This window comes from Protopterus annectens, chromosome 8.part0 (genome assembly GCF_019279795.1).
Source record: "Protopterus annectens isolate FY-2018-M chromosome 8.part0, PAN1.0, whole genome shotgun sequence".
Lineage (NCBI taxonomy): Eukaryota > Metazoa > Chordata > Ceratodontiformes > Protopteridae > Protopterus > Protopterus annectens.
The window spans coordinates 199,880,357-199,908,159 of NC_056741.1; the positions used below are offsets into that span (position 1 = coordinate 199,880,357).

Below are 27,803 nucleotides of genomic sequence, written 5' to 3' on the forward strand. Positions count from 1 at the left end.
AGGGGCTATGGAGGTGAATGCAAGTCAGAGGAATGCCAATGGGACTTGTTACAGCAATTCGAATTCTAACGGAGACAGGGGTAGAGGAGAACACGCTGTTGTGGATAATTATAAAGACATGGATTTTGCTCAATGGCTTAACAAATCATTCACGCATAGTGGAAAAGGAAAAGAAAAAACGAATACAAAGGAACAAACCAACAGTTCCACATACAAAGAAAAATGTAAGATTTTTAAGAAACTATTGCTCAAATTTAAAACATTGACTGTGGAAAATTGGTACTTTGAGAAATGTATCAAAGAAAAAATAGTACCAAAGGGACTTAGAATAAATACATTTCCGAATAGCAGTCATAGTGACAAAACATTTTTTAAGAATATATGTGACATTCTCAATGACTGTGGACTTGCAATTTTAAAAGCAATGGTTCAACACAATATTGAAGTTATGGAGCAAATGAAATGTGAAATAGATAAAATATATGGTGAAATTAAGTCTGATTTATTGTATTTGGTAGATAAATATAAATATGTTTACTGTAGAGTCTTGCATGATGCTGATGTTGCTACTAATACTAACATTAATCAAAAATTAAAAAAGTTTGAAAGGGATATTAGTGAATATGGGAAAGGTAATGCATACAATTTTTATAACTTTACTAACAACTACAAGTACAACAATCGTTTTAAAACAGATTTTCAAAGAAGGAATAATAATTATTATTACCCTAGGGGGGCCCCTAAGGAGGGACACTGGGAGCGTGGTCAAGTAGATGGCCATAATCAATCTTTTTATGAAGAATTTCCAGTTTTGGAAAGGAATGACAATGTTGTTAGTACTAATGTCCCTTTAGAATTGGAAGAGGTGAGGAGGTCGGAGAGGTTGAGGAACCGGAACCAACAGGCATCTTATGCCCAGGCCACCTCGGGGAACAATACACACATGGGGTGGGGGTACAGACAAAAGAATTTTCAGTAGTTTCAGAATATGACTTATTGCAAGTTCATACTGTTAGTTTTTTTACAGAGGCTCATGAAAAAAGTAATAGAATTTTAAACACATACAATAATTTTAACATTTTTAACTATATGGACACTGTTATTAATCAAAGTTTTTTTGAATTATTTATAAAGGGTTTTACTTTCGTACCAGTGGAAAAACCAAGAATTGAGAATCTAATTCTTGATGTTATACTATTTACATGCAAATTAAACTTTAAACACCTATATAATGATGAAATGGGACAACATAGGGTGAACCTATTAAATAGACACAGTATATTTAATCCACCTCTACAGTACGAAATTTTAAACTTTGAAAGATGTGTTATTAACAGAATAAGGAAGGAATATAATAACAATAATAAAGTGAAATATAATTTGACTGAAGATGAAAATAAATTATTAAACGAACTGAGCAACAATGATAAAATACGTGTCATGAAGCCTGATAAGGGTGGGGGTATAGTCCTTATGGACAAGTGGGATTATATTAAGAAAATGAAAGACATACTAGATAAAGACGAACAACATAGTTTGGTGACTAAAAATGAGATCAATATATTATATAGGAAGATAGATTTAATTTTGGAAGATAATCTGTTTTCTGGAATGATTGATCTAGAACTATATAAGTTTTTAACAGTACCCAAACCGGTGATACCAGCTATATTTGGTATACCAAAAACATACAAATCCCTAGTGGATCCGCCTATGAGACCAATAGTAGCATCACAAGGGTCAAAAACCCAAGCTATGGCAATTTATGTGGATACTATGATTAAAGAATTTTATAATAAGTATGACCACATTTTAAAGGATTCTTGGGATTTTTTGACAAAAATAGGAGAAAGTACTTGCAATGAAGATATGTATTTTATAACAATTGATGTTAAAGATTTATTTTCAGTTATTCCACAAACTATTGGAATAGAATGGTTTGAAAAAGTTTTAATGGAAATGAATTTTCTTACACCTATCCAATTTAGGACTGTACTAGAATGTATGGAATTAGTATTAAAATATAACTTTGTATACTTTGAGGGGGACTATTACCACCAAAAAGAAGGGGTAGCGATGGGTTCCGCTTGAGCCCCAGTATATGCTAACATAATAATGTTATACTGGGAAAGACAATATGTTTTTAATTCTATGTATAATCAACACATTGTCAAGTACTTCAGGTTCCTGGATGATATTTTTGTTTTATGGAAGGGAATGATAGACTGTATTGATGAATTTATACAGTATATTAATCACACTACCTCATTTTTACGTTTTGTACATCAAATAGAAATGGATGAAACACACTTTCTTGATGTTAAGTTAAGTAAAGATAGATATAATAAGTGTTATAAATCAAATGTTTTTAGGAAGGAACATTATTCTAATGCGTACCTTCATTTTGATAGTGACCATCCTTACCAACTTAAGAAAAATGTCGTAAAAGGACAAATGATTAGGATGGCTAGGATGATATCCGAAGAGATGGATTTCATAAAAGAACTTGAACATGTTGAAATAATGTTTATTGAGAGAGGGTATCCTAAGGAACTTATTCAACCTATTAAATAATATGTAATATTAGAGAGAGGGAATAGGTTTAAACCACTATTAATAAAGGTTGACAAATTAGTGATTAGTGGTGGATTAACCAGTAATACAAATGAGGTGAATAACACATTAAATACACAAAATATTACAAATATTAATTCAACTCCATATTTAACTATTACATACTACCAGGATGTAGGGTGGTTGAAGAAAAGCATCCATGAGACATGGGGTATGTTTAGGAATATGGCTATCAAGACAGATGTGTTTAAGAGTGATTTAAAATTTAGTTTTTTGGAAAAACAAAAATATCAAGAATATTTTGGAGAAAAAGAAAATAGAAAAAAAGTGGGACCAATAAAAAGCAAGGAACCTTTAAATGTGGTAGATGTGCTCAATGTCCGTACATTGCGGAAACTAAAGAACTGAAAATGCCAAGCTTATCTTTAACTCTGAGAGCTAAGAAATATAGCAGCTGCTATTCAAAAGGGGTAATTTACTTGGTGATATGTAAAGCCTGTCAAAAATATTATATTGGTAAAACTGAGAGACATCTCAGAAACAGAATATATGAGCATATAAGAGATTTAAACAGGCGCAATGATAACAATGCTTTGTATAGGCACGCAATGGAATGTAAAAAAGCAGATTATAAATTTTGGGTGCTTGAAGAAGTTGAACATATGGAATGAGGAGGTGATTGGGAAACCAAGGTTGAGTACAGGGAGATAATTTGGCAATTAAGATTGGATGCTTGCAGTAGTAAAGTTCTTAATGACCATATATCAATCACCCCTGCATTGAAAATATTGGCAATGGACACTAAGAAATTGAAAGGTTAAAAACAATAATTTATAAACAAATATGTGCCGATACTAGCTGTTAAATAGACAAAATGTTTTTATAGCAATGTTTTTACAGCAATGTTTTTGCAGCAGTTTTAAAGCAGTTTTTAAAGTAGTTTTTATAGCAGTTCTTATAGCTGTCTTTATAGCTGTTTTTACAGCTTTTCATAGCTGCTTTATAGCTGCTTTGTATAGCAACTTGACATCGTGTAATTTTTAACTTTCTCTAAATTTAAAGTGGCACTATTTATTGGTATTATTCATTGTATACTCAGTTCAAGTTTTTGTATACACTAACATAGGTTATTACAATGTATTATTCCATTTGTATTACCATGTATATATTATAGTTTAACACATATATTAAGTAGAGATACAATATGAGGGTAATATGTACATACAATACCTTCAAATATTACTATATATATATACATTTAGTTTTTAATACACAATAAGTATTTATTTAATTATTTATTTATATTATATTATATTATATATACATATTTTTTACACTTACAATTGCACTATTTTTAATGGACAGGATATAATAACTATATTACAGTATTTATAGCTGTATATATTTACATTATATTTATATTTACATTTATATTTATTCATATTTATATTTATATGTATTACTAGGTTTACATTAATTATACACAATCACTACCACAAGTTTCTATAGAATTTATTTGTTTGAGCCTCTGTTTGTTTTATTCTATCATGAACCTATATAGGTAACTACAAATCAGTAACTTGAAAAATGATTGTTGTTTAGTATGGGTTATCCCAATATATTCAAGAACATTATGTTAAGTATAAGAAATGTCTCTTTAAATGTGATTACTTGTTTTAATAGTTAATTAATCAATTAGACATACTATTGGATGGTATAAAAAGACAAATGAATGGTGCATTATAGATTCTGATGAAGTCTCCGTAAAGGAGACGAAAGCGCTAAATCTATTTGTTTTTTGTCTACTGGTTTTTACCTTTGTCTTTGTGTTGGATTTTTAAAGTTATTAAATTATAAAACTGTTTTTCGTCTCGTTGATGCTGTATATACACTCGGTGAAACAGGAAATTGCAAAGGGCAGCCTTAATAGTGCCGGAGCAGTGATTTAAATCACTAAATATCACAACCCTCAATCTCCAAAGCATTAGGAGCAAAATATCAGAATTCCATGCCTGGATCACTCTCAATGACCCAGATATACTAGTCACAACTGAAACCTGGCTGAAACCCCATATAAAAGATACAGAATTTCTCCCTCCAAGCTACACATTCTAAGGGCTGACAGACCTCTTAAAAAAGGAGGAGGCATTGAAATAATGTATCCAGGCACCTTCTCCACTGCACATTACTCCAACCCTACTCCACAATTTTCCACAGCTGAGATACTAATATAATTTTTAAAAATGAATAATTCTAAGAACCTCTGCATTATAGGCATATATATCACCCCAGGCAACAACATTCCTGTCCTAAAAGAAATTCTTTCCTGGGTGTCAAACAAAATACAAAATGAAACAATTATCCTGGGTGATCTAAACATCAACTGGGCAGATATCTAAAATCAATCTCAGCTATCTAACATCAACCTCTGCAACTTTGCACAGCTATCAACTGACATTACTAGAACTAACAGGGACAAAGACAGTGGTTCAATCCTTAACTGGATACTAGTCTTTGACCCAAACAAAATCTCAGAAGCTGACACACTTTCTCACAGCATCAGTGACCACCTCCCTGCCTATATCCTATGCAAGAATACACCAATACCATGTCAGCGTCATTATAAACAAGCTAGAAACTTCATCAGTTTCAACCCTACAACCCTATATGAAATCTTAAGAAAGATTAACTGAATAGACTAAAAGTAATTCCACTTGATGAAGCAGTAGAATTTTTTGAATTCTACCTTCCTCAATATCTTAAACAGACTTGCCCCATTAAGGCAAAAAAAAGTTAAAACTAATAATGCCATCTGGCTCTCCAGATCTATCAAACAAATCATGGTTGCTGGGGACAAAGCATGGAAAAAATAGCACGGATCAAAGAATCCTTCCGACTGCCTACAATTTAGACAGCTTCATAACTAAGCAAAGCGCCTAGTTATAAATGACAAAAAAAAAAAAACATTATTTCAGCCTCCAAAAGAACTATAAACAAAACCCCAAAAAATTCTGGATTTCCATATCATCCCTGTTAAACCTTGGCACAAAACATAACCCCTGCTCACATCCTGACAAAACACCTAGCGAAATTGCTACACTCAACACATATTTCATCAATACAATAGCCAGCCTTGCCGCCACCTTCCCTCAAACAAATTGCAAAAATAATTCTTCCCCACCAAATTCCTCATCACATAACACAACTATTTCCTCTCCTTCAACCTTTTCTTTTTCCCCTATACCCACTGTTACTATCAAAAAACTACTTAGCTGAAACCTGGCACTTGTGCTCCTGATAGCTTACCCCCTGAATACCTTCAATTATTTGCCAAGGCCTTTGCCTACTCCATCAGCATACTTCTTAATAGCTCTATCCAGCAGTTTTATGTACCTAATATCTGGAAGAAAGCATTCATTCTTCCTCTCCATAAAGTTGGCAACAACACAGACATATCCATTTTTTGACCTATTGCCATTCTTCCCCCCCCTTTCTAAAATTCTTGAAAAATGTATCCATAATCAACTTCTAAACTATCTACTTCAAAATCAACTCCTCTCTCCAACTCAACATGGATTTAGGTCTGGCTACAGCATAACCACAGCTCTTATATCATTCATGGACACAGTCAATCGAGCTCGAGATAGGGGCAAAACTGTATCTTCATTCTTTCTTGACCTTTCTAAAGCCTTTGATACTGTATCCCACATTTTACTTCTCTCCAAACCCTCTAATCTAGGCATCTCCCCTCCAACTCTAAACTGGTTCACTAACTACCTGACAAATAGGCAACAATCTATTAAATGGTACAACTCTTTCTCTCCATTCTTCAGCACATCCACTGGTATTCCCTAAGGCTCCATTCCTGTACCTCTTCTCTTTAGTATTTTCATCAATGACTTTCACTCTGTTCTTATTAATCATTCATGATACAATACACTGACAATGCGACCATTATCTGTTTCGCCTATTACTGAACTTCTTCAAATAACCCAAAATGCCTTTTCTTCTACTGAAACTTGAATGACTAATAATCATCTTTCCCTAAACTCTAACAAAACCAAACTGTTGCTATTTACCCCAAGAAAAGTACTTCCTTAAATAAGGCAGATTTTATCATACACTCTGAAAACATGAACACTATAGAGGTAGCCTCTCACAGAAAGCTACTAGGAGTTATCTTGGATGAAAATCTATCTTTTGACCTCCATGTTCATAGTAATATCAAAAAAACACTCCAAAAACTAGGCACCCTTTACAGACATAAAAACATTCTTAACTGTGCAACTAAGCAAACCCTTGCTTTAACCTTTCTCCTACCCTCTCTCCTATATGGTGCTCCACTCTTCACTAATATCCAGTACTCCTTGAAAACTAAGCTTGAGTCCTATAACAATAAAGTTGCCAAGTTCGCAACCAGGTCAAAACACTCCTCCCATCACAGCTCTTCATTACATTCTCTTAACTGGCCTGAGCTCCCACATCAGCTAACATACCTACAATTAATCAGGGCATATAAAATTATTCATAATCCCACAGATTGTCCAACTCTCTCTTTTATACTAACTCACTATCATCCAAATAGACCACTCAGATCCGAAAAACGACTTCTCCAAGTTGAAAAACCTAAACTCCCAGCTGGTCACATGTTTTATTCCTTCTCTATTGCTAAAAAATGGAATGCTCTCCCAGTACATACTAGAACTACAAGTAACGTCTCCTCCTTCAAAAAATCTCTCAGACTACTTCTCACCACTCTCTGGCTTTGCACATGCATCAACTCTTAAACTCCTACAACCTTACTCCTAATTAAATCCTGTTCATCCTTTTTAACTTCTTCCTTCCTTCTAATCCTTCCTTATTAATTAATGACTACATACACTAAAAGTCTCACCTAAGTCTACCAAATGTTTCTCTATCTCAAAATTCATGCCTCACAGGATTGTGTATCCTATATTTTCAAAATAGCATGAATAGTATTTGAATTGTACAGTTCAATCTATTAAATATGTGCTGTTCTTATTTCTCTGTATTATATAATCTCTTATTCAATGGATTCTATTGTATATTTGTACTATATCTTTGTTTTACTAACTGTTTCTGTTATTATATATTGTCAAGCTATTTTGACCTGTGGAGCTTTTCTCCCCGGGCCTCCATGAAAATGGATTCTAACTGGCCCAGTGGACTTTCCCGGTGAACAAATGCTAATAAATAAATAAATAAATAAATAAATATATCTTTATCTACTTCATTTCTTCATTTATGAGGTATGCTACTCAATGCTGTGACATTTGTGTTACATAATATGCCATCCATAACTACTGATTCCATAGTCTTACATATTCCCAGCAAACTGAAGTACAGGATGCTTTTAGACATAATTTGAGCAGAACATAGAAGTAAAACCTTTATTGTTTACTTTTTGTTGACTCAGGTTACTTCCTGTATGTAGCCTACACTGAATAAACAGCTGATGCTGTACAGTTCTCTCTCTCTATCTCGCTATATATATATATATATATATATATATATATATATATATATATATATATATACTATATGTATATATATATATATATATATATATATATATATATATATATATATATATGTGTGTGTGTGTGTGTGTGTGTGTGTGTGTGTGTGTGTATCTATATGAACACACACACACACACACACACACACACACACACACATATATGTCACCCCTGGGATTCAGGTTACTGGCTAAAGCTCTTGCCACCCCTATAGTGCCTTTTTTTAGGCAAGGTTCAAAGGACAAAACCACCACCGTAACAGATACAATCATGCAAAATCTGTAGGTAATGCTACTCAATGCTAGAAGTCTAAACCTCAAAATGCACTCTCTCGAGGCACTCCTAAAAATGGAGAACATCAATAATCTGTGCAGTAACTGAGATTTGGTTCAAGGCTCCAGAGAGCACCCCTGCAATACCAGTCTACAACTCTTACCACACATTTTGGCCACAAAACCAAGACCGAAACACTAAAGGTGGAGGAGTGTCCATATTCACCAAGGATATTCACACCTCCAGGCCAGTTGCCCAACACAATGCATCTGAAATTCTCCAGGTGCAACTAACACTAGGTAAGACTGCAATCCAAACTGTAGCTTGCTACAGATCCCCCACCATGCCCCAAGATTTTCACTGCACCTTTCTAAACATACTGGAAAATATTAAGATACAACCAAACACCCTAATACCGAGTGATTTCAACTACCCTGCCATTAACTGGGAAAACTACTCGGGTACCAACTCTTCATCCCAATGGTTCTTGGAATTTATAAATTCCAATGCACTGGATTAACTAATCCATTGTCCCACCAGGGACTCCAATATCCTAGACCTGGTCATTACCAACATGGGAGATAGATGCTCCACACCAGTGGTCACCCCCTCATTGGTCAGGTCTGACCATAAGCAAATCACCCTCGAAATCCACATCCCACCCCGACCCCTCAGTAAGGAATCCTCCTTAAAAAACGTCTCCAATGCCAACTTCATGCTACTGAAGTCAGAAGTGACAAACTTCATGACACCCATGCAGATGGGATCTGAAAGTTCGACTGCAGAATCCTACACTAAGGCACTGTACAAGCACATCCACTCATGCATGAATCGTGTCATCCCAAAAAGAACCAAGATGCTGTCCTCCAAAAAAAGGAAGCCAATCTGGTGGTCCCCTGCTATAAACAAACTATACAACAGAAGGAAGAAACTGTTGCAGAAAAGAGGAAAATCCCAGGATGCAAAAAACTCCCTCACCAGCCTCAGTAAGAAGCTGAGATCCCTCATAAAATCCTCAAAAGCTAGTTATGAAAATAAAATTGCCAAAGATTCCAAAGACAACCACAAGGCATTCTATAGTTATGTCAAGAATCTAAATGGCAATGCTCAGATCTGCTCTGAGCTTCAACAGAATGGCATTAAATATACTGATCTCAAGGATATTGCCAATATCCTGGCAGATCGATTTAGTGCCAACTTCACCCCCCTCTCACCCCTAAAGGGCCCATTTCAATCAATACCAAAAGATTGCCAAATTCTGGTAATCACGGCCACACAGGTAGAAACTGCACTCTCCAAAGCTAAGAATACAGCATCCATGGGACCAAATGACATCCCATGTGTACTATACGAACTACAAAATGAACTGGCACCTCACCTAAATGTCATGTTTAATCATAGCCTCACCTCAGGCTTCATGCCCACTGAGTGGAGCACAGCTACAGTTATCCGACTCCACAAGGGAGGATCCACCTTGGATCCTGGAAACTACCATCCCATCAGTCTGACGAGCCTGATCTGTGAGGGCATGGAACGCATTATCATGGAACTTATAAACAAAGACATTGGCATCCTTCAAACACTGAACCCCTCCCAGTTTGGATTTGTGAAGGGCCGATCTTTTCTCCTGAACCTGATTGACTTCTTTGAATCAGTCTTCAGAGCTGTGGACGAGGGTAAGGTGTTCTACACAGCCTATCTGGACCTTGCCAAGGCCTTCAACACCATCCCCCACTCTGGAATCATAGATAAACTTACTAAGCTGGGCATAAATCCCTACATCACTGGATGGGTTGCCAACTGGCTTACTGACAGAACCCAGACTGTAAAAGTAGCCGACTCCAAATCCAGCTCCAGAAAAGTGACAAGTGGAGTACCTCAGGGTCCAGTCCTGGGACCACTCTTTTTTGGCATCTACTTCTCTGAAGTACAGGCCAACACTAAGGGACTCTGGCTAACAAAGTTCGCAGATGACTGCAAACTGGGAACCATTATTGAATCCCCAAATGATGTGGATATTCTACAAAAGGGCCTTACAGAAACAGATGCCTGGTGCCAGAGCCATGGGCTCAAGATTAATGCCAAGAAATGTATAGTTATCCCCTTTGGAAAAAAACATGTACCCATGAATTACCACATAGGTGGCAGTACACTAAACATTGAAAGTGTGATGAGAGACTTAGGGACACAGGTGGACAGTGGTTTCACTTTCGATAACCACATCGCTACAACAGTCAGGAAATCCTTCTATGTGGCACACCTCATCACTAAGGGCTTTTCATTCAGAAAAAAAGGAGGTCATTGTCCCACTGTACTCATCCCTCATTAGACCCATTATAGAGAATAATGCCCCATTTGGTATGTACCTCACAAGATATCTGCAACAGCTGGAAAGGCCACAGAAATACCTCACTAAAAGAATCACAGGCCTAAAGCAGATGCCATATGCTAACCGTCTAAAAAAACTCCAGCTATACTCTTTGGCATATCTTCTACTCAGAGGCGATCTCTGCTTAACATACAAGGCCATCCCATCAGTCTGACGAGCCTGATCTGCGAGGGCATGGAACGCATTATCATGGAACTTATAAACAAAGACATTGGCATCCTTCAAACACTGGACCCCTCCCAGTTTGGATTTGTGAAGGGCCGATCTTTTCTCCTGAACCTGATTGACTTCTTTGAATCAGTCTTCAGAGCTGTGGACGAGGGTAAGGTGTTCTACACAGCCTATCTGGACCTTGCCAAGGCCTTCAACACCATCCCCCACTCTGGAATCATAGATAAACTTACTAAGCTGGGCATAAATCCCTACATCACTGGATGGGTTGCCAACTGGCTTACTGACAGAACCCAGACTGTAAAAGTAGCCGACTCCAAATCCAGCTCCAGAAAAGTGACAAGTGGAGTACCTCAGGGTCCAGTCCTGGGACCACTCTTTTTTGGCATCTACTTCTCTGAAGTACAGGCCAACACTAAGGGACTCTGGCTAACAAAGTTCGCAGATGACTGCAAACTGGGAACCATTATTGAATCCCCAAATGATGTGGATATTCTACAAAAGGGCCTTACAGAAACAGATGCCTGGTGCCAGAGCCATTGGCTCAAGATTAATGCCAAGAAATGCATAGTTATCCCCTTTGGAAAAAAACATGTACCCATGAATTACCACATAGGTGGCAGTACACTAAACATTGAAAGTGTGATGAGAGACTTAGGGACACAGGTGGACAGTGGTTTCACTTTCGATAACCACATCACTACAACAGTCAGGAAATCCTTCTATGTGGCACACCTCATCACTAAGGGCTTTTCATTCAGAAAAAAAGGAGGTCATTGTCACACTGTACTCATCCCTCATTAGACCCATTATAGAGAATAATGCCCCGTTTGGTATGTACCTCACAAGATATCTGCAACAGCTGGAAAGGCCACAGAAATACCTCACTAAAAGAATCACAGGCCTAAAGCAGATGCCATATGCTAACCGTCTAAAAAAACTCCAGCTATACTCTTTGGCATATCTTCTACTCAGAGGCGATCTCTGCTTAACATACAAGGCCATGTCAAAGCCTGAGCTGTTGGACATGCTCCACTTAAAGAAATCCCAGTCCCTCAGATCCACATGTTCCAGAGATCTAAACCTTGTCATCACAATGAACAAAACATGCTGGAGGGATAGGTTCCTGACCCAGAGACTCCCCATACTCTGGAATAGACTGCCCATACATGTCAAGCAGAGCTCCTCCTTGGCCCTTTTCAAAAGGAACCTTGATGATTGGATGGGAGATAGGAAATTCACCCCAAGGATCATGTCAGTCACCCTGCTAGACAGGGGTCCAGAGAAGTAAATATTGTGGGAAGAAATATCCAGGGAATTGTTATGGCTAGGCTTGTATAGGCCCTAGGGTCGATAGCCTAGTACCAACCTATTAACCTATACACACACACACACACATATATATATATATATATATATATATATATATATATATATATATATATATATATACACATAGACACACACACATATAGATAGATAGATAGATAGATGGTGGGACATTTGGTAAGTATAATGGGGGGGGGAGGATTTTACTACTTTGAGTTGGATAGTAGACAAATGCACCATATAAGGGTCATGAATAAAGCTGGGCTCCAGTTATAGCTTGGTTGAGACACTGACACTATTATGTGGACCAAAATATTACTAATGCAGTCTGCTAAAGAATTGATAATCATGGGATTAGCTATATGTGGTTTGTGTGATGCTACATTATTAAAATGATGGAAGAAGCTGATTAGCTGATTGATATGTATAATAGCCAACAGTGGGGTGATTCCTTGGAAGTAGCAGTACATCATTTGGGGGCTGCAGTCACCTCTTTGTCAGTTATAATTCTAAGCTGCTCTCTGTAATTGCTGTTGATTGTAAAAATTCGGAATAGTGATGTTAACAGGAATGAGAAAGCCATGCAAAAACAGACAAGGATGTATTATCCTGCAGTGAGAGATGAGTGTTTCATGGGTTGATAGGCATAATAGAGTTGACTATGAGCTGTGGTAATACCTTTTATAAATTTTCATTCTGTAATACCTTAAACCTCTTGTAATAGAGAACCATTAGATAAATGCAAGTGACCCTTAAGAACATCAAGTGTTTCGGTTATATGGTTTCTGAATATCCATGATTTTTTACATCTTTGTGGATACATTCAGGGCAATAAAGCCAAAACTCTCAAACTCTGAAATACATAGTTGAAGCTTCATATGACCTCATGAGCACAGCATTAGTGGATCATTTGGCTGTACTTTAGAAACAGAGGGTCTTTACACCCAGCTGATGTCCATAACCATTATGGTGTCTGCAAGGTATCTCAACTAACTTCCAAACCAAAGAGTAAAAAGGTCACACAGACTAGTAAAAAACTACAAGAAAAACTTAGCCTAGCTAAAGTTTTCACTGTGTGATACCTTAAACCTTCTATGATAGAGGGCCATGGGATATATGCAAATGTATAGCTATATCACATACATGTACTGATCTCAATAATCTTCATCATCTCTCAATGATTCTCAGACATGGCACAAGGGGCACTGTTTTTTTGCACCACCTTGTTTTATATAAATAATGCATGCTGAAGTTTTGAGACCAACAAAGCTTTTGCTTGGTTATTATAGTAGAATTCATATATTTTTTATTTACATTTATACCACAATCAAGGGCAAAACATTTTCAAGAAATATTGAAATGGCTTTGAAACTTATGTTTTAATGGGCTATTAATACTTTATAAAGTTAATATAAAATGATATAAGATAAAATCAAAAAGTAGAGGAGACAATATAGCCTATAATGGTAATCATGAAATCAGTCTAAAACGTGCTTATCCAGAGGCGTGTAAATGCAGTGAGTTCTCAAGGGTAAGGAGCAACACTGGAAAAGAAAGATGATTCTGTGTATTTCAAAAATACTTGAAAAATGTATCCACCAGCAACTCATGCCCCACCTCCTCAACAACCATCTCCTCACCCCTACTCAACATGGGTTCCGACCTGGCCACAGCACCATAACTGCTCTTCATTCCTTCCTAGAAATTGTCAACCAAGCACGTGACTCTGGAAATATTGTCTCCACTGTTCTTCTTGACCTTTCAAAGGCCTTCGACACAATATCCCACTCTCTCCTTCTCAACCAACTCTCTAACCTCAATCTCTCCCACAACTCTCTTTCTTGGTTCAGAAGCTATCTCTCTGATAGATCCCAAGCTGTGAAATGGAATACTGGTACCTCAAAATTCCTACCTACCCCTACCGGAGTCCCTCAGGGTTCTATACTCGGGCCTCTACTCTTTAACATTTTTATCAATGATCTCCACTCTTCAATTCCTCATGCTCAAATAGTACAATATGCAGACGACTCCACTGTTATCTGCTCTGCCCCTAGCCTTCCCCAGCTCCAAGCCAAAACCCAATTGGCCTTTACAACCACAGAAACTTGGATGCTTCAAAATCATCTTTCCCTTAATGCCAACAAATCTCACATCATTCTCTTCTCTCCCTCAAAAGCAATGACTCTAGACAAGTCTTCCTTCATAATCTCCAGCCTCTCCCACTCCTCAATAGAAGTTGTTAGTTGTGCTAAACTACTCGGAGTTACCATTGATGAACACCTGAATTTTAATAATCATATTCAAATAAACATAAAAAAAACTCATCAGAAACTCGGTATGCTCTATAGAAATACTAACTTTCTTACTCCATCTTCAAAACAAACTCTCGCCACGACCTACCTTCTCCCTTCTCTACTGTATGGTGCCCCTATTCTATCTAATCTCACCACTTCTATCTCCTCAAAACTTGAAAGTTGCTACTATAAAATTGCCAAATTCGCTACTAACTCCCCCCATTCTACTCACCATTGCATCTGCCTCCGTAGGCTCCAATGGCTAGAACTCCCTAATCAACTCGATTTCCTCCAACTTACTACTGCACACAAACTAATTTTTAACCCTACTGCTTGCCCTGCATTATCCAATAGCTTGACCTTATATACTCCTCCAAGGCCCCTAAGATCTAGCCACCAAAATCTCATATCTGTGTACAGACCCAAGCGACCCCCTGGCCAACTCCTACTTTCTTACACTACAGCAAAAAAATGGAACTCACTTCCTTCCCTCCTAAGAGCCACTACAAGCTATGAACAGTTCAAATCCCTCCTCCATTCTCACCTTTCCCAAAATTGGAAATGTAATTGTATACTCCCTACCTAGATCTTATTTCATCCTATTTCCTTTCTGCCATACCCCTGGTTCCCCTTCTTCAGACTCGGTCCTTAGCTCCCCTCCCTCTTCCCCTTATCTCCTCCCCCCTCCCTGACTAAACCCTTTACTTCCTTTAGGTGATCTTCCCTCTGCCCACCTGTATGCTTAGTCTCACATTTGAATCTTTTTGCCTTTTTCTTAAGGTGTTCTTCTGGTCTCTATCATAAAATGAACACTAGCCTATCTGTTTTTCTGCTATCTTCCTCCTGACCTCCCTTCTCCTTTAAACTTTTTGCTTCTCCTTCGCTTCTCCTATGCATTCCTGTTCTTGCATTCAAACTCATTCTATATTTTCCTTCTTCTTTACTACTTCACTTAACATTATAGTTGCATAAAAACAAGATTTTCTTATGTATACTGCCTAATGTACCTCATCTTTGAAGAATTGTTAAAATATTGTGCTATTAGAACTCAGAGTGTTTTTGTGTATAATGTATTAGTTTACACTCCTTCTGCTGTGTTTGTACAATGTATTATCATCAATATATGCTTGTATTTTTGTGTGCAATGTATTACTTTATTGTATTATCATGGAGCTTTTCTCCCCGGGCCTCCACTGAAAACGGGCTTTCGAGCCCAGTGGACTTCCCCGGTTATCAAACTGGAAATAAATAAATAAATAAATAAATAAACAAATAAATAAATAAATCTCTTTGCTCTGATCATTCTTTGCTTATGCAGTACAACTTGTATGTGTTCAATGGTTGCAGACTACTCACTTGTCTTATAGTAGTCATATATTTTGACAGAAGATGGCTGTTGGTTGTTCACAGAAAAGTCTTGGTTAATAGAAAAGGTAAATTGTGCAGACACTCCACGAGGCAGCTAGGGAAAAATAAGGGCAAATGACAAGTTACATTTTTATTTCAACAACTCTTCTGACTGCAAATGCTTCTATAATATGGATAAATCAAATAGCTACTAAATTCTAAAATATAAACAGCTGTCAGATGAAAAAAAAAATGTAACTATAATTGTATGTCCTTAAATGCCACATCTATTTAATAGAGCTTTCATTGTCCAATTACCTGTGCATATGAATTTTACTACACTACATTAAATGCTGATAGTAACAGAATGATATCTACTGGGGAAAGATTCAGAACAGAATTTACTGAAGGCACAGAATATAAAATACGTATTTACGAGAAGAGATATCTTGCATCTGTTGTGATCAGTATTGCGTCACCCCCTTCTGATTATAATTAATTCTGAGGTTACTACGTCTAAAATCTGAATATTGCAGAAACCACACGTTCTAGAAAACTTCTACACATTGTTTTGATGACATGATTGCTCAGTTTGGCAAACCTGAACAATCTACTCTCTCATAAGATTTATGTTGCTCACATCAGACACCCACCTTTGAAAGGACCACATACATTTCACTCTGTTTTTTCCTCTCACGCTTAAAACTCATGTTGTACAATCTAAGACATCCACGCCATAAAATTAGTGTAAAGTGACTAAATGCTGAGCTGTTTGTCTGACTGGCAGCCAGCTTACCTTTTGTAATATGTGGGAATGGTATGACTTTGGTTCAACTAAGTTAATATATTCATCTATGGAGGGTGAATATTGCATAGAGTGTTCAGTCAGTGATGAAGAATGAATATTCAAGTCTGGAAATGAGCATGTTATGTGCTACTAATTTTCTAGCTCCAGCTGAGAGTGATATGGCAATTTTAGGAGTAATCTTCAGCTATTGAACTGTTTTTTTTTCACAAGTGTTCCTGTGTATGTGGTTATGATAAGAGAAACAAGAATTCAAAATAAACCCCGGATATGTTTGGTCACAAAAGCTAGACATGACTAGAGAGGGTTGTCTCTCTGGTTCTTAATTAGAATTTTTACTAGGTTACTTGCTTTTGTGCAGTGCCAAAGACAATAGGTGCAGATGTTTAGTTGTTGATATAGTTTAAGTAATCTAATAACATAGAAGATTAAAGTGGTCTCATAGCTTTAGCTGGGGTGAAATTGTCATGACAAAAGAGAAGCGCTCTGTCAGTGCTCCAGTTTAGGGTGATCAATAGTGAGATTATTGTGGACAGTGGATAATAACACTGGGCTCAACAAAACGTTTGAGGAACACTGATAAAAATTGTATGTATATTTGATAAGATACTGCCAATAGCTATGGTGATGTTCTTCTGTGTAAATAGTTCTCGATCAGGGTGAAGGCTTCAGGACTGAAGTTTATTGATTAGATTTCTTAGAAGAAGTGAAGAGTTGACAATATTAAAGTTCCATGTCCTATCAACAAACATCATACCTGTGAATATTTCATTATTTGTTTTATAGAGGTGCTGGTGACCCTATATTTAGCAGTCAAAATTGTGAAGCTAAACTTAAAGCCATTATGTGTACCTTTAAGGAGGCTGTAGCTGTTAACCTGTTTAGTGAGTTGTCCGTGCATATTTTTCAAATGTTATAGATGATGGCTGTAGTCCTGAGTGGCTTTGGTAAGGAGATTTTGTTACTGGCATCAAATGAGTAAGTTTGAAAGTAGATGGGATTGAGCCTGTCCATGTGATATGCTAATGAGGGTAATAACATGTTTTAAGAATCCAGTGAATTTTTCAGTGCTTCACATTAACTTTTTATCTATACGTTAAAGGTGTTAGGCTGCAATTAATTTAGTTTAGATATCTTAAAAGTGCTACCCAGTGATGAATCAAGAGTTAAGCAACAATGTTTGTTGGTGGGCAACTTAAATGATAAAGGATGTTTATGGACACCCCTCTGATAAGAAATAAGTATTTGAAGAAATTACCTGTCTGAATACTATTTACTGTGAGCATTTATGTATGAGAGTCAGATTTTTTTGACTAGCTAAAATTGTTATACTGTGTGTGAGAGAGGATATCTGAGCAACATCTTTATTTATTTGGTCAATTAGTTGGGTGGCACAGTGGTGCAGTGGTTAACATTGTCACCTCACAGCAAGAGATTCTCCGGTTCGATTCTCAGCTGGGGTGCCTTCTGTGTGGAGTTTGCATGTTCTCCCTGTGTTCGCGTGGGTTTCCTCCAGGTACTCCGGTTTCCTCACACGTTCCAAAGACATGCATCTGGAGCATTTCTCCCCGGGCCTCCATTGAAAACAGGCTCTGTGGAACCTAGTCAGACATTCCCGGTCAACAAAATGTTAAATAAATAAATTATTTGGAACTAACTTACCATTATTTCTTATACTCCAGTCACACTTTTCTTAGAGTAAGGTATTTTTTTTTAAGTTTTCCTTCTTTGTATTTAACTGCAGTGCTTATTGTATTTACTCTCTTTCTCGCAGAAAGTATTTTATGTCTGCAGTAAGACAATCCTGCATATGCTGAGATAGACTTCTTTATCTAGCTGGGAATACTTATATTCAGAGATAGCTGTTTAATAGAAAAAAAAATCCATAGCCTCCTTAGCATCATCTTCATTGCAAACAGTATTATTTCATGATACTACATTAATATTTATTCCACATTTTTGCATGAGAATTATCCTGTGATGTGTCCAGGTGGTATATTTTGGTTATAAATGGCCATCAATACAATGATCCCTAAATAGAAAATCCCGTAGAGTGATATGACATTTTGGTAAGTATTGGATCAATTGTTTTATTTGGTCCTCTGGTACTGCTTAACAGCTATATGAAATCAATTTTATTTATTAGTTGTATAGTTGATATTTGTTACATTTTGGGGTAGGACATTGTCCACATAATTTAAGGGTGGAAGGTTGGAGTATATAAATCACTGTATTATGTATGTTGGTGTAGTTATCTACTTTTATGTGTTCTCTTAGCCATTTTGGGGAATATGATTATTTTGCATAGTTTTAAAATACACAGTAATTTATTTATCACTATGAAATAGTGGGGTGGTTCTATCATCATATGATGTCTATTTGTGAGTAGTTTATAACTTCTGAACTATAGTAGTCTTTAAACCAAGCTTCTCTAATTTTTAATATGTCATATTTATCCTGACTTATTTATGTTTCTAGATGAGGACATTTTTTAAACACATGTTATTTAGTTGTGCTATTTAGATGTTACCTCCCACTAAGCATGATAAGAGAGTATTTTGTTGGCCAGACCATGGGTTTATTTTGCACCTGACCTTAGAAGTTGTAATAGCAGTGCATATATATATATTTGAATCTAGGACTCTCCATCGAACACACGTTTCACTGAAACGTAAATGGGCAAGCTGAAATTCGCGAAAGTGCATTTTATGGAAAATGCACTTTCACCAGAAGGTAAGTAAGCAAATAGTTGTTTGCATGTAGGTTTAATTGTACAGCAACATGTGGTGTAGATTGTACAACTGAACAACCTGTTGCTTAGATTGCAGTACAGTGGGGATAAGGGAATATTCCCTTCTCTTCACTGTAGTGTGATCTCGGAATGAGAAAAAGAGTTGGGGGCACAGCCCGCCACATGAGGATATAGGGGAACTTGCCCTCTGCATAAATATGAGTTGTCATTTATTTTTTTTAATAATTTTGGTAATTTTTCTTTTTTTTTTTTTTTTGTGAAAGTGCATTTTCAATAAATGCACTTTCATGAAAGGGTGTTTGGTGGTTTATGTTTTGGTGAAACGTGTGTTTGATGGAGCATCCTAGATCCATATATTTCTAAGGGTTACTTTCTGATAATAGGAGCTAATACATTGCTTTAAAATAATAATGATATTTATGATATAAAGCCAATATTGAATAAATATCAGTTATGGTCTGGTGCTTAGGAAATGTGAGCATCTTTAGAAAGCATAACTGGGGAAATAATATGATTATTGAATGTTGTGATAATAAATATTTATAGGGGAATGATACCTCACATGGTACAAATAAAGCCTAATTAATTATTGTGGCCCATTTGACCATTGAATTGATGCATGTCCAAAGAATACATATCTATATGTATATATATATATATATATATATATATATATATATATGTGTGTGTGTGTGTGTGTGTGTGTGTATAAATATAACTATATATATATATATATATATATATATATATGTACACTAAATGTAATAGGGAGGTTCCATTTATTTGTGGGCTGACTGAAGTAACTGCAGAATATAAAACTGAAGAAAATAATATATCATCTAAAAATAATTTTATAGGATACTGAAGAAAAATACAGAATCTGACTGTTTTAGAAAAGAAGGAATGAATGCACGAAGACTAGAATTGCAAGATTAGGAAACAAATAGGTATGCATTGTGGAATAACAAAGACATTTAAAAGGAAGAACATTGGGGTAATAGGAGGACTGGTGGAACAGTGGCATTGGTGACAGAGTGTATAGAATGAAGAAAAAGGTTAAAAATGAGAAAACTGGAATCACAAAAGGCTAAAAAATGAATAATATATTATAACTATATTATCTTTTAATAAGAATAATATAAAATAATTTGTAAAGGATTGTGTTAAAGTGAGATGGCAGACATAATATGCTTAGAAATATAATTTCTCTATATGAAAAACAAAGAGTGCAGTTCAAAAATTATGGAAAAGAGAAATACAGCAGAAATCAGCATATGAAACATGTTCAGGAATAATTTTAAGATAGTAAAACACTTGATGTAATGATTTGAAAAGGCAGAAAATCATTAGCATCCTGAAAAAATAAAATAAAAAATCCATTAAACAAATTCTGGTACTATATACACCAGTAATAATTTTAGAAAGTATGCAATTTGATTTTTTTTTTTACTTTGCTGTCTGAAGACTGATTGTGACTTACAGAGAGTGAAAAAACTGTCTGTCAGTATATGTTAAAATGATGAAGGGATACATGAAGTATGAATGATTTATTCTGGCTAAGGAAAAATAACTTAAATATTATTTAGGTTACATTTAAATAAAATATGTGGCATGTTAATACCTTATACAGTAAAATTGAGACAAGAATGTGAGTGTTTTACATGGATATGCTTTAAATGAAAATAATTTAAAGATAGTGTAAACAGTTATGGAACTATCAGAGTGACATGACACCATTGGGTAACAGTCTGGAAGAATGGTGGATTGATTTCAAAGAAAAAGAATACAGTGAGTACAGTTACTCATTAAAATACTGGATAGCATTAACAGCAAATATTGACTGGATGAACAGTAGTTTGGTCATAATAAAATTGTTGTCTAAAAGGAGATTGAAAACATGAAAAAACTGCTCAAGACTAAGAAAACCATTAAAGAGACAAAGCTAGAGTTGATAAGAAAGCTATGCAATATTCATATGGATATATAAAAAGATAAAGAATGAGAAGCTGAAATATATGTAAGGTGGGCAAGTGCATTTAGTACCATTCAAGAATTATTATTTGACATGTATGGAAAGAAAGAAAAACAATAGTAGAAAAGTATTTAAAAATTAAAAAGTTAGAAAAGTGGAAAAATGTTTAATTCCAAAGATCATGGACAGAACGGATTTGGAATATATACTGAATAAATAAGACTTGCTGCTCCTCTATTTGGCTGAATTGACCATACATTTTATAAGGAAACATCTGTTGAGGAAAATGTGTTTATTTAAATTGGGTGGGTTTGGATTAATTGTTAAGGTTTGCACATTATAGACAAAAGATATAGGTTTTGATCATGACCACAGGTTATTGAGTAGGCTTAAAATGATACTTCTGGGCAGTTAGTCTAGTATTTATTTATTACAATTGATGACTGGTTCAAGAAATAAACTGGAAAATAAACATAAGACAATAAAAATGCGTGGAAAAACCTCAAAAAATTGGTGGTCAATTATGTTATGTAAATGTGACCGCAAAATTTTCATAAAGATATATGTAGACAAGATTTAAAAATGTTCTAAAAGATATAAGAAATGATATTTAGTTTACTGGGAAGGCAGGTTAAAGAAATGTCAATTATAGTGAAGGAAATGGTTGGTTAGATTTGCAGAGGAAGAAAACAATGGACAAAATTGTGATATGATGTTGAAGACACAACCATAAATATGCATGGGAAATTACAGACGTGTACAGTAATGGAAGTAACCTATGCATTTTTAAATAATTGTAGAAAATAGAAATAGAAAAATAGAAATACTTTTAGAAAATGTGTAAAATAAGGGTGTCCAATGAGTGTGCTAACACTTGTTTTGATTATGAACACATCAGTACTGAAATATCAAAACAAGTGAATTAGACAGGACTGAAAATAGAAAATTGTGTGGGAATTCTAGTTATGATCTCATAAGATGATGAGTTGGCATTAATTGCAAACAAATGAATATAGGTAAAAGAGGTCATTTTTAAGGTGCAAGACAATTTATGACATGTTGGATTAAGATTAAGTAAAGTAAAACAAATAGACTGGGCAATATATTAAACCTTGAGGACATTTTTTTAATCAAGCAAGAGAAAAGGAACATGTGGCAAAGTGAAAGAAATATGTAATTTATGACATTCAAGTTAAAAGTATAAGAAAAGAGTTTATATAATTCCATCATGATGGGGAATTTGCTGACTTACGGAACACATTAAGGTTTATGGCAAACAAAGAAGTAGAATTAATGACAGCAATTTTAGAATAATGTAAGAGTTGTCTTTGGGCATAGCAAAGCATGAATTACAATGTGAAAGACAAATATGCATTAGGATTTCTTAATCCTGTACTGTATATGAGAAAATATTTATTTTGGTTGATTTAAATAAACGAAATAGGGATCATGAGGTAACCATTTAATTTGATTTTGCAGACAGCAATGTGCAAGAATATTATAAAAAACACATTGGATAATTGGTATTAAGAAAGCAGAATAGAATACAGAGGATCTGCATAATGATATAATGAAAACATAATTTAACACATTCATGTGAAAATTTAACAAAAAAGGAAGAAAGTCTATGGGAGAACTTACATTTCTTTCTTTCTTTCTTTCTTTCTTTCTTTCTTTCTTTCTTTCTTTCTTTCTTTCTTTCTCTTTCCTTTTTTGTTAGGTAAGAGTAGATCTATGTGGATTTTTTTATGGAGCCTGCAAATAGGGAAACTCCCAGTGACAATGTTAATGAAATAGATGAGAAAAGAATAAAGTATATGAAATATTTTTTGGAAGATACTGCTGAATTCTGTTTTTTTTTCTCGGGGGTTATAGGAGAATAAAATAATTTTAGTAGCTCTTGACAATGTAATTAAAAAAATGAAAAATGAAAGAAATATAAAAATATAGATATAAAGAATTTTGAGCTTGGATTTGTGAAAGCAAATGGAAACTTCATGTGGAGAAAATTTACAGAATTTGCATGATGGAAATTTCATTTGTGTGGAAAGTGAAGAATAATTTTTTAATAAGAAATGAGAATTCAGGAAGGCATTAATGAAAGCATTTTGCCTGTACTAAAAGTGCAAGAGAAATTAGGAAGATAGCAAAATGAAGAGGATTTTTTTTTTGTTATAAAAGACAAAAATATACAAACTAGGACACACAGATGGGTTTGTATAAAAGTAAGGGGTTCACATGGGTAAATAGCTAAAAAATAATTTTCTACATTTTAGAAAAGATATGCAAACAATGTAAAGGTTTTTACATGCTTATTTTAAATGAAGAACCCTTTGTGTGTTTTTTTTTTTTGAGAAATACTATGAACATTTTTATATCAATCTAAGATACAAGCAACTCAGGTGGACAGGACCAAAATTTAACATCTCATCTGATGGCTGGTACAGTGCAGCACCTACTCAGGTTGTGCTGTTGTGTAAGTATTAAGATATGAATCTGAACACTTGGTGTGGGACTAGAGCACAGAGTATTTTGATCTTGCAGTATCAAATGCGAATGTAAAATAAGGGTGTCCAATGAGTGTGCTAACACTTGTTTTGATTATGAACACATCAGTACTGAAATATCAAAACAAGTGAATTAGACAGGACTGAAAATGGAAAATTGTGTGGGAATTCTAATTATGATCTCATAAGATGGTGAGTTGGCATTAATTACAAACAAATGAATATAGGTAAAAGAGGTCATTTTCAAGGTGCAAGACAATTTATGACATGTTAGATTAAGATTAAGTGAAGTAAAAGGAATAGACTGGGCAATATATTAAACTTTGAGGACATTTTTTTAATCAAGCAAGAGAAAAGGAAAATTAGGCAAAGTGAAAGAAATATGTAATTTGTGACATTCAAGTTAAAAGTATAAGAAAAGAGTTTATATAATTCCATCATGATGGGGGCATTTGCTTACTTCCGGAACACATTAAGGTTTATGGCAAACAAAGAAGTAGAATTAATGACAGCAATTTTAGAATAATGTAAGAGTTGCCTTTGGGCATAGGAAAGCATGAATTACAATGTGAAAGACAAATATGCATTAGGATTTCTTAATCCTGTACTGTATATGAGAAAATATTTATTTTGGTTGATGGAAATAAATGAAATAGGGATTATAAACGAAATAGGGATTATGAGGTAACCATTTAATTTGATTTTGCAGACAGCAATGTGCAAGAATATTATAAAACCACATTGGATAATGGGTATTAAGAAAGCAGAATAAAATACAGAGGATCTGCATAATGATATAATGAAAAAATAATTTAACACATTCATGTGAAAATTTAACAAAAAAGGAAGAAAGTCTATGGGAGAACTTACATTTCTTTCTTTCTTTCTTTCTTTTTTTCTTTATTTTTCTTTCCTTTTTTGTTAGGTAAGAGTAGATCTATGTGAATTTTTTTATGGAGCCTGCCAATAGGGAAACTCCCAGTGACAATGTTAATGAAATAGATGAGAAAAGAATAAAGTATATAAATATTTTTTGGAAGATACGGCTGAATTCTTTTTTTTTTTTCTCGGGGGTTATAGGAGAATAAAATAATTTTAGTAGCTCTTGACAATGTAATTAAAAAAATGAAAAATGAAAGAAATATAAAAATATAGATATAAAGAATTTTGAGCTTGGATTTGTGAAAGCAAATGGAAACTTCATGTGGAGAAAATTTACAGAATTTGCATGATGGAAATTTCATTTGTGTGGAAAGTGAAGAATATTTTTTTAATAAGAAATGAGAATTCAGGAAGGCATTAATGAAAGCATTTTGTCTGTACTAAAAGTGCAAGAGAAATTAGGAAGCTAGCAAAATGAAGAGGATTTTTTTTGTTATAAAAGACAAAAATATACAAACTAGGACATAGATGGGTTTGTATAAAAGTAAGGGGTTCACATGGGTAAATAGCTAAAAAATACTTTTCTACATTTTAAAAAAAGATATGCAAACAATGTAAAGGTTTTTACATGCTTATTTTAAATGAAGACCCCTTTGTGTTTTTTTTTTTGAGAAATACTATGAACATTTTTATATCAATCTGAGATACCAGCAACTCAGGTGGACAGGACAAAAATTTAACATCTCATCTGATGGCTGGTACAGTGCAGCACCTACTCAGGTTGTGCTGTTGTGTAAGTATTAAGATATGAATCTGAACACTTGGTGTGGGACTAGAGCACAGAGTATTTTGATCTTGCAGTATCAAATGCGAATGTAAAATAAGGGTGTCCAATGAGTGTGCTAACACTTGTTTTGATTATGAACACACCAGTACTGAAATATCAAAACAAGTGAATTAGACAGGACTGAAAATAGAAAATTATGTGGGAATTCTAATTATGATCTCATAAGATGGTGAGTTGGCATTAATTACAAACAAATAAATATAGGTAAAAGAGGTCATTTTCAAGGTGCAAGACAATTTATGACATGTTGGATTAAGATTAAGTGAAGTAAAAGGAATAGACTGGGCAATATATTAAACCTTGAGGACATTTTTTTAATCAAGCAAGAGAAAAGGAAAATTAGGCAAAGTGAAAGAAATATGTAATTTGTGACATTCAAGTTAAAAGTATAAGAAAAGAGTTTATATAATTCCATCATGATGGGGGCATTTGCTTACTTCCGGAACACATTAAGGTTTATGGCAAACAAAGAAGTAGAATTAATGACAGCAATTTTAGAATAATGTAAGAGTTGCCTTTGGGCATAGGAAAGCATGAATTACAATGTGAAAGACAAATATGCATTAGGATTTCTTAATCCTGTACTGTATATGAGAAAATATTTATTTTGGTTGATGGAAATAAACAAAATAGTGATCATAAACAAATAGGGATCATGAGGTAACCATTTAATTTGATTTTGCAGACAGCAATGTGCAAGAATATTATAAAAACACATTGGATAATGGGTATTAAGATAGCAGAATAGAATACAGAGGATCTGCATAATGATATAATGAAAAAATAATTTAACACATTCATGTGAAAATTTAACAAAAAAGGAAGAAAGTCTATGGGAGAACTTACATTTCTTTCTTTCTTTCTTTCTTTCTTTCTTTCTTTCTTTCTTTCTTTCTTTCTTTTTCTTTCCTTTTTTGTTAGGTAAGAGTAGATCTATGTGGATTTTTTTATGGAGCCTGCCAATAGGGAAACTCCCAGTGACAATGTTAATGAAATAGATGAGAAAAGAATAAAGTATATAAATATTTTTTGGAAGATACGGCTGAATTCTGTTTTTTTTCTCGGGGGTTATAGAAGAATAATATAATTTTAGTAGCTCTTGACAATGTAATTAAAAAAATGAAAAATGAAAGAAATATAAAAATATAGATATAAAGAATTTTGAGCTTGGATTTGTGAAAGCAAATGGAAACTTCATGTGGAGAAAATTTACAGAATTTGCATGATGGAAATTTCATTTGTGTGGAAAGTGAAGAATAATTTTTTAATAAGAAATGAAAATTCAGGAAGGCATTAATGAAAGCATTTTGCCTGTACTAAAAGTGCAAGGGAAATTAGGAAGATAGCAAAACGAAGAGGATTTTTTTGTTATAAAAGACAAAAATATACAAACCAGGACATAGATGGGTTTGTATAAAAGTAAGGGGTTCACATGGGTAAATAGCTAAAAAATACTTTTCTACATTTTAAAAAATATATGCAAACATTGTAAAGGTTTTCACATGCTTATTTTAAATGAAGACCCCTTTGTGTTTTTTTTTTGAGAAATACTATGAACATTTTTATATCAACCTGAGATACAAGCAACTCAGGTGGACAGGACCAAAATTTAACATCTCATCTGATGGCTGGTACAGTGCAGCACCTACTCAGGTTGTGCTGTTGTGTAAGTATTAAGATATGAATCTGAACACTTGGTGTGGGACTAGAGCACAGAGTATTTTGATCTTGCAGTATCAAATGTGAATGTAAAATAAGGGTGTCCAATGAGTGTGCTAACACTTGATTTGATTATGAACACATCAGCACTGAAATATCAAAACAAGTGAATTAGACAGGACTGAAAATAGAAAATTGTGTGGGAATTCTAATTATGATCTCATAAGATGGTGAGTTGGCATCAATTGCAAACAAATGAATATAGGTAAAAGAGGTCATTTTTAAGGTGCAACACAATTTATGACATGTTGGATTAAGATTAAGTGAAGTAAAAGGAATAGACTGGGCAATATATTAAAGCTTGAGGACATTTTTTTAATCAAGCAAGAGAAAAGGAAAATTAGGCAAAGTGAAAGAAATATGTAATTTGTAACATTCAAGTTAAAAATATAAGAAAAGAGT

General features: G+C 34.6%; 1 protein-coding gene across 1 annotated transcript in view; it reads right to left on the reverse strand.

Annotated features, from left to right (window-relative positions):
* The window catches only part of LOC122808699 (alpha-2-macroglobulin-like protein 1), a 1,234,219-nt gene that overhangs the window by 9,907 nt on the left and 1,196,509 nt on the right, over positions 1-27,803 (reverse strand). The window contains exon 34 of the mRNA XM_044079685.1: positions 15,927-16,032. Within this exon, the coding sequence (XP_043935620.1) occupies positions 15,927-16,032 (106 nt within the window). The remainder of the gene's footprint in view (positions 1-15,926; positions 16,033-27,803) is intronic.